Source organism: Typha angustifolia, chromosome 10 (genome assembly GCF_048772165.1).
Source record: "Typha angustifolia cultivar Huaian chromosome 10, ASM4877216v1, whole genome shotgun sequence".
Classification (NCBI taxonomy): Eukaryota; Viridiplantae; Streptophyta; class Magnoliopsida; order Poales; family Typhaceae; genus Typha; species Typha angustifolia.
The window spans coordinates 2,233,761-2,249,211 of NC_133248.1; the positions used below are offsets into that span (position 1 = coordinate 2,233,761).

The 15,451-nt window shown below is 35.7% G+C and overlaps 1 protein-coding gene across 1 annotated transcript; it reads right to left on the reverse strand.

The window, feature by feature from the left end:
- Nucleotides 1-1,033: 1,033 nt before the first annotated feature.
- Nucleotides 1,034-8,977, reverse strand: LOC140768242 (uncharacterized). Its single transcript, XM_073108449.1, has 3 exons — nucleotides 8,798-8,977; nucleotides 5,494-8,174; nucleotides 1,034-1,547 (listed from the first exon to the last, which is right to left on the reverse strand). Exon 2 carries the CDS (start codon nucleotides 8,042-8,044, stop codon nucleotides 5,729-5,731), a length of 2,316 nt encoding a protein of 771 aa, XP_072964550.1. The 5' UTR covers nucleotides 8,045-8,174; nucleotides 8,798-8,977; the 3' UTR covers nucleotides 1,034-1,547; nucleotides 5,494-5,728.
- Nucleotides 8,978-15,451: the final 6,474 nt, after the last annotated feature.

The window sequence follows — 15,451 nt, forward strand, 5'->3', positions numbered from 1 at the left end:
GCCATTTTCACTATTTTGCAAATCACTCTCTTATCTTTTATAAGATGAATAGAAAATCTCCTATAATTAGGGCTATAAAGCTTGACGAGCCAAGTGATCTATGGAAAACTCTGTGTAGGAGAGCAATGTATATTAAAAAAAATGTCGATTTTTCTATGATTTTCTAACTATTTATTCAATTATGTAAACCACTGTCTTAAAAAATAATTTAATCTATGGTAATGATTTAATAAATCGTTTCTAAGATAATAATTCATACAGTACTATATTTTAGAAGGGAAGAGCTTTTGGTAAAAGTGTTTTATTATCCCAGATTAATAGTAAGTATGGAAATAGCGACTTCTTAAACCCCCTTTCTTTAAGAGTGATTTTTTTAAAGAAATCTACATTGCTACTCACTTGGAAAAAAACCTATAGTAGTTTAATAAATAGTTTGAAAACTATAATAAAGTGAACATAAGTTTTGACTTGAATAGCACATTGTCAAAAACAAGTATACTTTCTATTATTCATAGTACATTTCAGGGAAAAGGAAATGAAATGAGTAGATGCATTTTAAGTTTGCAGTTTTATGAATCAATCTCCAAAGCTTCATATTCTTTTCATAAAAAAATTCATGCAGTTTGCAAAGTTACTACTTATGTGGGTTTTTTAAGAGAAATATAACAGAATTACTACTTTTTATCATTGATATCCTTGGTCTTGCAACTTTTAGAATAACCATATTTCCACTTTTTCCAATAGAATCTGCTGTTGACTTGAAATCCAATAGAGTAGCTGTAAAGAATTGCAACCCATAAGGACTAATTTGACATCATAGTAAGATAAAGAGTCTTATTATAGCATAATAGGGCTTTATTCTGAAAATGCAAACAAATGAAAGTCACAGGGGCATATAAAGAATATTTCCTGAGCAAAATGAGAGAAAAATCCCTATCAGATGTGATATAAGATTGACATACTAGTAGAATTTTAAGATGAACATCTGGGCATGCTTTAGGAGCCCTGATTTGCAAATAAATCTAATAATTTCTGCAAGGACGAAAAAGCAACAGACCTCTCCCATAATTTACAAAATCATTTAGATGCTGATGCTTTGTTTAATATCCAGTTCCAAAGAACACAGAGAACTTCAAATATAATCCAATATTATTCCTATTGAAGATGTATAGTTTCCATGTCACACAACCTTTGCCTCAACCATTGCAAAAGGAGGCATTAGACCAACCAGCTGTAGATTAACAAACTACATCAACAATGCCTCTGTCATGTTCAAATAAGGCAACCATCAATTCTCCCAGACAAGAGACATTCCACCAACCAGCTCCACAATACTAACACTAAACCAAATTAACAAGTTCTGAAGATTGCTAGTTGCTACCTTAAAAGTTTTTTCCTCGACAAAAGGATACCAGAAAAAAAGTTACCAAACTATTTTATCAGGCCTCCAGAAGCAATGAGATAAAACACTATCTGGGTCGCTTGAGAATGTTGAAACAGGCAGAACTGGTTCTCAGAAACTTTCCTTCAATCTCCAGCAGCTTTAGCTGTTTGTATAAGACAAGGATGTAATAATAATCAGAACAAGAAGCAATAAAGTAAAACTCATAAGCAAACTTTAATTAGAAAAATTGTACTTTTGGGCTGCCCTTTTAGTTATATGTATAACAAGAGTAACATGTGGAACTAAATTCCTGCCTAAGATGGAAAATTGCATGGCAACATAATTTAGTGTCGTGAAAACCTGAAGTAGAGACATCAGATAAACCTTTTGCCTTAAATTTGACCAGATCACTACCAAGCAATAGTGCATAGGAGGACAAAAGCATAATGCGACGCCATTCTACCAACTCTAAGGAAGATATACTATAATAGACCATCTAAAATTCCAAATCACCTTCTAAATATTTATATAAGCATAATAAAGGTAAAATCATAAGAGGATTAGATCATTTAGTATTATCAAGTAATTAATTCAGAATGGTGACCTTACTATATCCTAAAACTCATATTAAAATAAAAACAACAAATGGCCAAAGAAATATCTTCTAGATAAACAAAATAAATACCGTCAAAACCAACTACTACTAATTTCTGTTTTCATCTTATGTAGCAAATCACATCATAAAGAAGAATCTGCTCTAACTGTAAATCAAACATATTGTGTTGCTTAATAATTATTTGATTTTGCAAGTTACTTTTTTTACTAACCAACTTTCTCAAAGAGTTTGCAATTATAGTAGTCGTACTAATCACTTTCCTAAAAAGATAGTTGTCGTACCCTGAGCACTAAAACTAAGGGAGGTTTTCTTGTGTAACTTACATGTAAGTATTGGTGTCATGGTCCCCAAAATTGGCTAATCACGAGATGAATCGGCCAAAACCAATCCTGATCCTAACCGAAAACCAATCTAGTAACTGGTTTCAGTCTGGGATTAGCTAGTTTTGGCCATATCAATAAAATCGGCCGATCCATGCTGATCCATTTCAACCATATCGGCCAGATCGGCCAAAACTAATTTCTTTTAAGATTTAGGTCAAATATAAAATGGATATGACCTAGGAGACATCAGTAATCGATATCCCACCTGCCTTCTTTTCAAGTTCTCATTTTTTAACTCACTAACTCTCATATACATTCTTATCCCACTCCTCGCACTTCACCAAGCTCATTTAACGGCTTTTCTAGTAAGCACAACTACCTTGCACTCTGATGAACTCGGGTGAATGTTTTTTTTTCTTGTTTCTCTTGTCTCTCTTTCTAATCCACTTCTTAAATCCACTTTTTCTTATTGCTGCAAAACAATGAAGAGAGAAATCTCTATTTACTATTATTCTACATTAATAATTTATGAGCATATAAATTAGCAAATTCAGGTCAAAATTTATCATGATTTTGAGTGAGTTTTTCTTTAGTTTTCAAGTTTCATATGTGACTAATTTTTGTTTTCTTATTTTTCTATAGTTTTTAAAACTTTTCTTGTATTTTTAAATACTATTTAGAATTCTATGTAATTAAAAAATAATTAGATCTGATATGAGTAGCCAATACGAGCGATATAGTTGATTCGTATCATTTTTTCTAGTGGCCAATCTCGATTCAGATATCGAGTTTCGAAACTTTGATTAGCATCCAAAGGCTCCACATTTCAAGTTGCATATAAGTTATCAAATGCAATAAGTTTATGAAGAATCCATACAATCGTAGTGGTAGTTGGCATCTTCATGCATGTTAAACATGTTAGTTGCTTCTGATGTTTAACAAAACCAAAACATCAAATTATCATAAGAGCAACGTCAAACTTTAACAATTTATTCACCAACTACTATAAAAGCACATTGGAACATTAGCTTTTATATTTATATTTTAGTCCTCCACAATTATTATTTTGAAATATTTTTGACAGGCCTAAGAATTGAACTTGACTTAAATAGGTGGACTTTAATTTATTTAATTGAGAATGTAGGCATGGTGTGATCTCAGAGGAAATGTGGATACTTCTATACTCTCATTGTATCTGTATCAGAAAGCGTATCAAATATGATACTCGTCGGACACTTTCGGATATGTATCAAATATTTCTTTAAATTATTTAATTTTTAGAAATAAATTAATGATTTCTTTAGCTTCTCATTACCTGCAATAGTCTCGCTACCATTAGCACCTTCTTTAGTACTCCTTGAGATAATCCTTTATTGTTTTTGAGAATTGAGGAAAGAAACTGAGCTTTGATCAGTACCTCATTTTGGGTATAGGTCTAACGACCCCAACTCTCCGTTTCTGACATGCCATAGTTTTTATAGTTTCTCGACAATGGGAATAGGAGATTACCAGTAAACCAGATGTGTGGATACTTCTTGGATTCTTCTTAGATACTTTCGAGATTACTAATCAATATGAGTCAAATTGAATGAGACTATTATCTTTTAGTTCTCATCAAATCTGGAAGGTTTCTTTTTATGGAAAAAGTTAAGTTCGCTTGTTTTATTTATGATTTATATTAGAAAGTCATGTTACAACTATCAATTTCTTTTGATTGAATTCGCTTGTTTATCTTACATCTTAGTTAGTAAAATGCTACACAATATACAAAACTTTCGTTATGAATGATAGTTCTTTTAATGGATAAATTAGAGGTCTCCTTATATAAACTATAAAAAAGAGCAATAATATATAATTGCTCAATTAAGAAAATGCAAGCACATAAGTTCACTAACATATATATATATATTATTTCGACAAAAGAATACATATCTTAAGCATATTGTATCTCTATTTTTAAAATATGTTGTATCGACCTATCCATATCTATCATATATGTATCTTGTATCCATAGTCATTCTTCATAGATACCCAGTGGCAAATTCGTAGATGGAAAACAAGTAGGAGATTGTTCACATTGCTGCAAAACCTCAAGTATTCAGTATTGGGCTCATGTTACACCCCCTCGGGACCTACCTTATGTTCACTTGTTAATTTCCAAAGATCTGCCAAAAAACCAGCACTTAGCCATTCATTGGAGAACCATTCCTTATCTTTTATCCTTCCAAAAAGAGAGTTGCCCAATTAAGATTGTTTCCAACCACTTCCATATCAAAATCCTTAGCCATCCATATTACCAAATTACTAATGACCAAATAAAAATGTTCTAGAAGTGGTCGCGGATGCCCAGAGTAGGGACAATACGTTGATGGATGTGCAGTCCTATTGCACATATTTGAGGCTTAGACAAATTCAGTAAACTAATAATCAGAAAAGACACCATAAGAATCAAGAACTGAAACTTATAAAGCTTGTTTGGGGAAATACTAAGTTTTTTTATAGAAACTGATGCTCGACAATTATGGATTTAAAGTTTCATAGTGCAATAAAAAAATTAAAGCAACTCTAAAATGATGAATAATCAAAATTAGGCTAAAAATGTGACAAAGGAATGACTGGTCACCCCATGCTTTACATTAGTAAGAGATTGACACAATGTGCAGTAACCAAACATAGATCAACATGGATCAACATGAGATGACACACCTTTGTCACCAAATAGGTTGATTTGTTCTAATTCAATTCAAGATAGAGACTAACTGCATCAACAAATAAATAGGGAAGGATAGCATATACTAAAATTTGTAAGAAAACTAAGAAAGATCAAATGAGAGAAACACTACCAACTAAAGAAAAAAGAATTATTAACTGACATACAGAAGATGTACTGATCACACCCACATAAAGTATGCAAAATATCTCTTCTACTAGGGGAAGGCAATTTATATACCACCGCAGCAATCAATCTACATGACCGTATATTCTACAAAATACTGTTGGTCTTGTTGATCACAATGAAGAATTTTAGAGTATTTCTTAAGAAATGATAATGCAATTGCCAATGGAAATAATGATAAGAATTTAAACAATCTAACTCGTGTTGAATATGTACAGTTTCCTTCTAAGTGTTGGTTGGCGAGGTACAAGTATATGAGAACTTGAGAACTGACCTTAAGGATCATAGAAGTCGCTAATTCCCAAGGAAGCACCGCCATGAGCTACTCCAGAAAGTATTTAATCTCTATCACCTGGAACCTACTTTACAAATATATGCTACCTTTGTAATTGCAGACAAAATTCAGGCTGAGATGACTGACAACTATCACAGATGACTACAAAATGAAGAGGTAGTTGCAGCATTGCAGTCCCATTCTTCAGCAAAAAGTTAAAACGCTATACGGAAAATCAACTTTCTTTCTTGTCAACTGCCATAGTATCCTCAATTTCTGTGATTACCTGAAGAAGTTCCAAAGGAGTTGCTGCTGGGTCTAGCTCATGACATCCTTTAGGAGCATTATGAGCTTCTTCACCTGTCAGCAAATAAGATGGCACCTGATGTGAAAAGCGGAACATCTCTTCTCTTGGAACCCTCTTGACCTCCTTGGGGTCCACATGCCGCTGGAAAACTGTTTTAAATTCAGGAACCTTCACTAAGGGAATAACAGAAATTCCTTGGTCCTCATTGTACTCATCAAGTACCTCTACCATGTCATACTTATAAATCACATCATCAGGGGTATGCTCATCCCAATCTTGGGACCAATTTCGGTAAAGTGCCCAAACATCACCTTTCTTTGGCAAAATTTTTATGATGCCACGTGGGCCTTTCTCCCATCTAACCCTGTGTGAGAAAATATTGAGTGTATCAATGACTTCGTATCTTCCCACCCTGAAATCACCGCATGTCTTGGCAAATCCAGACAAAATCCAATTTAAATGCCCAAATTCACTGTTGGACTTTGACGTAAGGTAACTCATTCGGATTTTAAAAGGAGTCAAAGAGATAACTTTCTGAACAAGTGCATAATAACGAGGCATACCATCTTCTTCATCATAGGTAGCCCATATCTGGTCATTTTGAAAGGAGCTTTCAGAACGATCACTGTCAAAATCATGAAAATCTGGATCAGGAACATCAATTGATATAGGTTCATTGTCTTCACTATTTGAATCAGCATGTTTAGGAGGATCTTTTTGAAAATTACTGCTGGCATCATCTAACGTGTCTTTGGCAGTGACATTACCATGGAGCACATCCTTACCCTTCTCAGCATTTTGTTTCAGCTTTTCTTTCTTCTTGGCCTTCTCCTTTTCTTCAAATTCAGATTTTATACGATTCCATCCATCTAACTTCTTATGAAGTGCAAGTTTAGTTTTCTCCATCAATGTACCCCGAATATCCAATGGAAGCTCCTTGCTTAAGTTGGCCGGTCTAGCACTATATCTGGTTTTGAAGAGATCAACAAAAACTCCACTAGCATTGTCAACTTCAGAAGCTCCTGTGCTAGAATTGAAGCATCTATTCTTATTTCCAGAAAGCACCTTAAAACCTGACGCACTGTCAGGAACTGAATTTCTGATGCCCACCGGCACTTGTTCAGTATCAACACCTACACCTCTCCTTCTCTTGGCAGGAATGCTGTCACTCGTTCCCAGATTAATATTTTCTGAGACACTGAAGTTTCTCTTTGAGGCACTATGTTTCCTGCGAACAGCCTCTTCTTTTTTAGCTGCTGCTTGTGCCTCCTCCCGCTTTCTTCGTACTTTCTCATATGTCTGATGTACCATATTTGCAGCCTGTGCAGCAGCAGCTGATGAGGCGGTGGCACTAGCTGTTCCAGCTGTTCTAGAAAAGGGACCCCACTGGAAGTTTGAATTATTGCATGCACCAAGATTCGCTCCCTTCTGGGATCCTGAGGCTCCCGTTCCTGGAACAGAAGAGGTATTCTTTCTGCTCATGGAGGTGTGGCTAGAATTCTGTTGACACTGCTGAGTAGCTGACCAAGGCATGGCAGAACTTGTTCCATTAGTTGGAGCCCCAGTCTCAGCTGCAATAAAGGGCTCATGACAATTTGGACAAAGAAGATTATGATTAAGGTATACTCTGAGGTACTCATATTGCATCTTGCACTGATTGCATGAAGTCCAAAATGTGTTCGACTTTGGGGGACGAGGTGAAGGTGCAGCGGTAGCTGGAATTGCACTAGCTGTATGCCTATGCGCTCTTGGCTTAGATGACACATTTGCTGCAAAATTGTAAAAGCCATTTGAAGTACTTGGAATGGTACTTCCTTTCTTTTCTTGAAAATTCTTTTGAAATACCTTTGCATTTCTCTTCTGGTCATATGACATTCTTTTGCTCTTATCAGAAAGCACATTCCATGCCTCGGAGATAAGCTGAAAGGCACCCTCGGCGCCGATGGATTTATTCTTGTCAGGATGTAGCTGAAGAGCCAACCTCCTGTATTGTTTTTTCACTGTATCATCATCTGCTGAAGCACTCAAACATAGAATTCTATACCAATCTTTTTCTCCACTAACGTTCACTTCTGATGCAAGATAAACATCTAGAGTTGCTATCATCTGATTGATACCCTCGAGCGCAGGAAAGAGAGTTTGGGCTTTTATGGCAAACTTCTTGGCACCGGCTATGTCCTTCGCTGTGAACTTCTTTTCGGCAATCTCTTTTGCCCTAAGGGCCTCATCCTTATTGCATTCCATGTTAGTATTAACTTTCTTCTTTTCCAAAAACTTACCACTTATAGCTGGCTCAACCTACAGTTGGGCACGACAGATATCAAACGTTTTCTGCTGGCGCGAAAGATTCGATCCAATTACCCTCTTCAATACCCTAATTTTGAACAAACAAAAACAGATTAAACTCATTAAAACCACGAAAAGAACTTTTAATTACATCAGAACTAAGAAAACCGAAGCAAAACCAAATTAAGTAACAACATGCAAGCCAGAATTCCTCTCTGAACTCCAGTTCTGCGATAAAAATACTAATAATGATCTAAAATGCACCAAAGATGTCAACTTTTACGTTCAAATGCAACTACAACAAATGCATTAACTCCAGAACACTGGCATTACGAGAATAGACAACGATTACCAAATACTAAGCAATATAAAAAGCCCAAAACCCGATTCTTGAATAAATTCGAGTTCCAAAAAGCATGAAAGTATAGAGTAAATGTAAGCCCAACTCAAGAACAAAAAAATGGAGCAATCGGGATCAGCACTATCAACTTCAGAAAATTCCACATATCAGAAAAAGTTAGTAGCGGAAACCAATCTATAAAGCTTAGTATTTGACGATCAAATAGTAGCAGGGTCTTCCAAAACTGCAGTGCTTCGGCTTCCAATTTCTAGAAACCCTAGATGGTCCAATCTCGGGGTTCCGGCCACGGCCGGCGGTAAAATTTGATTCACAAGAAAGCTAGATGGAAGCACAAGCGATCGAGAGATTACCCATTTGGAGGAATTTCAGGGCATTGAAGGAATTTGAATCATTCGACTGCGACGAGAAGCCCAATGTCCCCAAATTTTTCCCCCCCAAATCTAAAAATGGGAATAATTGGGAATAAAAACTCTTTCAGAGTAACAAAATTCCCAAATCCCAAAATACCCAAAGGGTGGAGGAGAGGAATAGTGGAGGGTTGCAAACTTACAATGGGGTTTGCCCTTCAATTTAGAATACTTTCTTATTCCTAACCTACCCCTTAAAAACCCTAACTGGGGTTAGTTTTTAACCCAAGATATGGATCCCACTTTTCTCTATTTATAGTAATTTAAGTGGAAAAAAGGTTAGCATTTATTAGATACTTTTCTCTATTTTTTTTATTATTATTTTGGTAGATTATACTTATCTAGAAAGTAGACGGTATAAGACGGAGCGGTATCCGAAACGTGCAAAGCCATCTGTATCAAATAATAACACCCTTACAAGAATAAGTCAGTGATGCATTTATTATTTATTTATACTTGGATATTATTATTTAATCGCTTCTGAGAATATTAGTGTCACTGTTAATCTAGAACACAAAAACAATTGGAAAGTATTATCTCTATTTTTAACTATTATATGCCTAAAATAATTAAATTATATATAAGGCCGAATCAAGCTTGATGAAACACGATTTAGGCTTGAAATTACATATTAATCAACTCATTTCGGCTTAAGCTCGCTTAATCAAAACTATTTAATTCAAGCTTGATTCTATCATTAGCTTAAAATTAGATCTGATTCAAACTTAATTAAAGCTCGGTTCGATCAGGCTCGGCTAATTATAACCCTAATTATATATAACTCATTAGTTGAATGTTAATAGTTTATATATAATATAATTTTAGATAGTCTTCTAGTTTCTTCTTATGCTTGATATTGTGCAAAAAAAGCCATTTGCATAGGTGAGGTGGTCAAAGGTTGGCCTTTTTCAACACATGTAGAAAGGAGATCAAGTTAAGCTCTATGAATATATGTAATGGTGGGTGGGTTAACTCTTGTGGTTAAGTTAACCTAACTAGGGTTAGACTGACCTTATCTTGAGGTCAACTTAACTAGGGTTAAAATGTAGATAAAAAATGATACCCCATTGGAGGTTCCATCTCTTTACTTGTTTCTAGAACCTTCCATATTTTCTAGCAATTTTTGTAGAAAATATACAAATCATTTGTTGAGAGGTGCAAGTACCTCAATTAATAGTTTTCACTATAAACTCTTTCATTATAAATCATTAATTTCTTCCACCTCTAGCATCTTTGTACTACATCTTTTAATTACTTTTTTAGTAGATAGTCTTCATGTATTTTGTTTGATAGTCTTCATGTATTTTTATTGCTTTCCTACAATACTAATGGGTGATAAAAGAAGAATGTTTTGAGGTCTAAGTATTACTAAGCACGTTGTGTTGATATTCTCTAAGTGAGATACTTTGAATACAATAACAACATAAATTGCAATCTCATTTAGGGTTTAGGATTTAGTATATTTTATGCAAACTGCTTATCACCAATCCAACTTGTCTGGTTAGATAGGGGAGGATTGTTTTGGATCTTAATGTAGATGGATGACTAATAACGATAATGATATGTAGAGAGGAGAAGGGTTTACAAGGATTTTGCCCTATTTTGAAGTAGTTTAGGTATAATTTTAAACCATTATAATGAGTAGTAATTTAGTTTTAGGGTACCTACTTAAACTCATTAGTTTTCCATCCTCTCCTCTTTCATTTAATATTTTATATTTACTAATAAAATTTAATTACTATTTTACTCTTAAAAAATGTCACTTCAATCAAATATTATTCCGGCCATTCTCTCTCTCACACACACACATTTAAGCTATCTTATTCAAGTTCAAGAAATGAGGTAAGTAATCAATTTAGGAGTTATACCACATTCTTGTCTGCCATAAAATCTTCTTTCTAGTCTAAGTTGAGGGAAGCCAATTGAGTCACTGAAACGGCCACCGCATGTCATACGTATATAGCCGTTGTAGCAGTCTTATCGATAGCAAAGTAGCATAGCTAAGAAAGCTAGTTTTAACTACAAGCAAGTAGTCAAATAACCAAAAACTAGCAGCAACTTTTGTCAAACTCTCTGGACGTTGACACTTTAGCGGGAGCTGCTATTGGTATTGGAAACGTCCTTAGTTCCTCGATTCATTCCGTGGCACGAAATCTATCATTGGTCTACCCCACTTATTAACCTAATTAGCTCCACCTGAGTGAGGTAAGGTATTAAAGGTCCACAGACTTCCACGCAGTTTTTCTTATTGAGAGGAGAGATGGGCAAATGAACTAGCATGCACAGTTCATAAAAAATTGTCTAAGATTATGTCATCGAGCACATGCACTTTAGATAGTCCAAGAGCTAGTAGTGAAATAGCTAATCTAGGTCTATTAGTCAGAGTCCAGATAGAAGGTGGCTTCTTCTATAGCTAAGCCATTGATTTAGGAATGGAGAGAGCATGTCATCCAATCTAGGGCTGTCAAAATAAACGAGCAGCTTGGACTCGGCTTGACTGAAGCTTGGATTAGGCTTGGCTCAGTTAGAGCTGAGCCGAGGCGAGCCAGGTTCGACGACTCGAAATTATTTTTGAGTCAAGCCTAAGTTGGAGCCGATAGGCTCGGTTCGAAGGCTAACTAAGAAGTAAAGCCTATTTTTTATTCTTCTCTCTTTTTTTATTCTCTCAACTTTCTTCTTCTGATTCACCCTCCTCTTTTCCTCTTTTCCTCCATAAACTTACCCTCCTCTAACCCAGCTCCTCCTCCACCTGTAACTTGCCTCCGCCTCCTCCTCCACCACGGCTCGCCTATATCTGTTGCCCCAATCTCTGTATTGAGCACCGAGAGCATTGGACACGACATACGAGGCTACTCCATCGCGGCATCCATCCCCCCTCTCTCTCCTCCACCACCTCTAACTCGCCTCCACCTCCTCCACCACGGCCTACCTCCGCCTTCTCCTCCACCGCGGCCCGTCTCTATCCCCCGCCCCAATCTCTATCTTGGGCATTGAGAGCGTCGGACACAACTCACGAGGCTTTGCTTCTGCCGTAGGATCCACCCCCCCCCCCCCTTCTCTCCCCTCCTCTAACCCGTGTCCTCCTCCACCGTGACCCACCTCCTCTAATCTTGCTCCTTCTCCTCTAACCGTACTTCTCCTCCTCCTCCTCTAACTCACCTCCTCCTCTAACTCACCTCCTCCTCCTCTAACTCACCTCCTCCTCCACCATGGCATACCTCCTCTTTCGACAAGTTGACTCCTCTTCATCCTCCTCCTCAAAGTCGCCTCGTTGTCATCCTCCACCTTCGCTAAGCCATCGCCTCGTCCTCCTCAATCTAGCTCAGGCTCGATTCGGCTCGATTTGACAAGAGGCTCATTTCAAGCTCGAGCTTAGCTCGGGCTCAGTCTGTGTAACGCCCCCGCCCGGCACGAGCACATGCACCAACATCTCAATAATCATATGCAATTCTCGGTATCACAATCATCATCGACTTCTCGGTATAACACCATCATACTAGACCACAATAGTCAACACTCAGTACCTAGTCTCAAATCCAGCCCGAAAGCTTAGAGCATACCATGTCATCCGCAAAGAGTATCTCAATCATAGTCGTATCCCACTATCCGCTAAGGGTATTAATATCCATCCAGACCAAACACCCTTCTAACTAATAGAAATAATATGAGGATAACTCGCCACATATGCCCTATCGAACGACATGTGTCTGAATGTCTACTACACACACAGATTAACGACCTTGGACGTAAAGCCATATGATCGCAATTATATCGAGCGATCACTCATCCACCAAGCACGTTCTAACCCTCGCACTCACTTGGGTATCTTTATACTTTCTATCAACTATCCTATCAATAAGATTTCATGCTTTTCTTCTAAATAACAGATTATATGTATATATCCAGTATGATAATAAGTTAATGCATATTAGGAATTTATGTGCAAAAGAAAAATGATGCAATATAGTCTCCAATAATGTATTCAACACATGTATACCCATACTAGTCTATCACATACACACTCATACTATAGATTAACTCGACATAAAGTATATATAATCTATTCATCTCTAATCATCTCTATATATCATTAGTATATTCATATCTTAAATCAGTCTAATCAAATAAATGATAAAATATGCTTAATTATAATTATTTTTATATAGGTTCATATAATCATACTAGAGGCCAAAACATGCATGTACATAATATATAATATAACATAATTTGAGAAAGGCGTCTAGGGAATAAGACTCCTCACCATCTGATCAAAAGATACAAAACACATATATCTCATGTTCGCCAATCGAGAGTCAACACATCACTAATCAGATCCAGAGGGTCTCACATAAGGGGTTTGGAATCTGAAAATATTTAAATAATATGAAATATTAGTCATTTATCTAATTAAAATCCGTTTGTGTAAAATATGATGATTTATTAGGTTTTAAAATTTCTACTTATCTTTATAACCAATTAGATTTATAATTATAAATAAAAAATATAAATATAGATAAAAAAAACTAATTACAATTAAGTTGTGGTTCTCATTATATCTTGATTAATTAGGGACTAATAAATAAATAAAGCTAGTATTACATTTGTTACAAAACAATAATAATATATAATTCATTATTAAAATTACTTAAAATATATATCATAAGAATATTAGTATATAAATCTAATAATTATAATTTACAAATCTATCTATTAATCTAATAGAAATATAAATAAATCAATAAATATAAGTATTACCTATATTTATAAGTAATAGTTTATAACCTAATTAATGATTAATTATACTAATTATAATTAATAATAATCATATTGAAGAATATACATTATTATTATTAAAATAATTAATGTCTAAATAATTTATCTACATTAATTAAGAAAGCAATACATAACTAAATAAATAATGAAATAAATAACATAAAAGAGCTGCCGTCACTACTACAGTGCTGGGCCAAGCCTAGCACTATTGCAAAAAGAAGGGAATAAGAAGCTGAGGAAGAAGAAGGAAGAAGTAAAAAGAAGAAAAAGAGAAGAGAAGAAGAAGAAGGGAAGGAGGGGCACTAGGTCAGCGAGGAGGGGCTCGGTCGCTACTGGCCAACCAGCGGCTAGCTTCTCGTCGGCGGCTCCGACGAGCCCAAGCCCAAGTGAGAGAATGAGAGAGAAAGAGAGAGAAAGAGAGAGAGAGAGGAAGAGGAGAAGGGAGGGGGCGACGGATCAGGTGGTCAAAGGCGACGATCAAAGGGAGAGAGAGGGGAGAGAAATAGAGAGAAACAGAGAAAGAAAAAGCTAGATAGAGATAGAGAAAGAGAGAAGAAGGAAGAGAAGGAAGGAGGAGGCTTATCGGCATTGGTAGCATAGCGCCAACGGTGGCAGCAAAGGCAGGTTGGCGGTGGTAGCAGTGAGAGAGAGAGCGAGAGAGAGTTTGAGGAAAAGAGGAGAGTGAGACCGAAAGAGAAAGAGAGGAGAGAAGAAAAAGAGATAGAGAGGCAATGGGGAGGAGGGGGAACGGTGGCGCCGGGGTCCACTGTGCCAACTAGCCTGGCCAGGTTGGCCAGGCCAGCAGCTTGGGGTGTGTGGCGCCTTTAGCCCACCCACAGCTACATGGCACAAAGTCGGCCGCACTATGGCCGACCACGTCGTGCCATGCACCAATTTTTTTTTTAAGATAGGCTGTTGGCCCGGCTCGAGCTTGGCTCGAGTTGAGCTAAGCCAAGCCTGAGCAAACTTATAAGGCTCAAAAGTAATTTCACATTCAGTAACTATTTTGCTTTTCATACTCTTTGTAAGCCATTTTCACTATATATATATATATATATATATATATATATATATATATATATATATATATTGAACTGCTCTTTTATTGTGATGAAAAGAGAGAACTTGATATGCATTTCATATGATCAAACCCTATTTTGAGAAATATATAATTCTTGGCCTTCACATAGTAAGCTGGGATTGGGACACCAATCCTTCCATCAATGCTAAGTAGGTAATCACTTTTGCTTCAAAAATATGCATATAATCATAAATATTTTTTTCTCTTCCATATATATAAAAATAATTGTGAATAATACTCTGCATTTAATATGGTCATACAGTTTTTTTTTCAGAATATATACTATTCTATAACTTTTGTTTCGAGAAGATGTGGACAATAATAAATATTTTTTCTCCCATATATATCCATGTAATACGTAAATATTGCGAATCACATTTAATGCTTATGAACTACAAAAGTAATAGTTGTAAATTATGTTTAATAACTGAAAACTACGTGAGAATAAGTAACTGCGAATGATAAAGAGTAATAACTGTGAACTATATGAGTAGTAACTTCAATTGTATTACGTAGTTAATGTATTTTTCTCTCTAATGAGAAGAAGAACAAGAGAATTTATAATATAGAGTAAGTTATTCACTTTGGTTGGAGAAAGAAGAAGAGAGTTTTATGTTATTATATAATCTAAGTATATCCAATAGAGCATAAGATGTATTTAATACAACTAATAAATGATTTATATAACTCTCTTTTCTTTTCATATATAGATTGAGGCTAATTTAGAAAAATTAAAAGCAAAT

Coding starts and splice junctions, on each gene's coding strand:
- LOC140768242 (XM_073108449.1), bottom strand. CDS start 8,044: ATGGAATGCAATAAGGATGAGGCCCTTAGGGCAAAAGAGATTGCCGAA.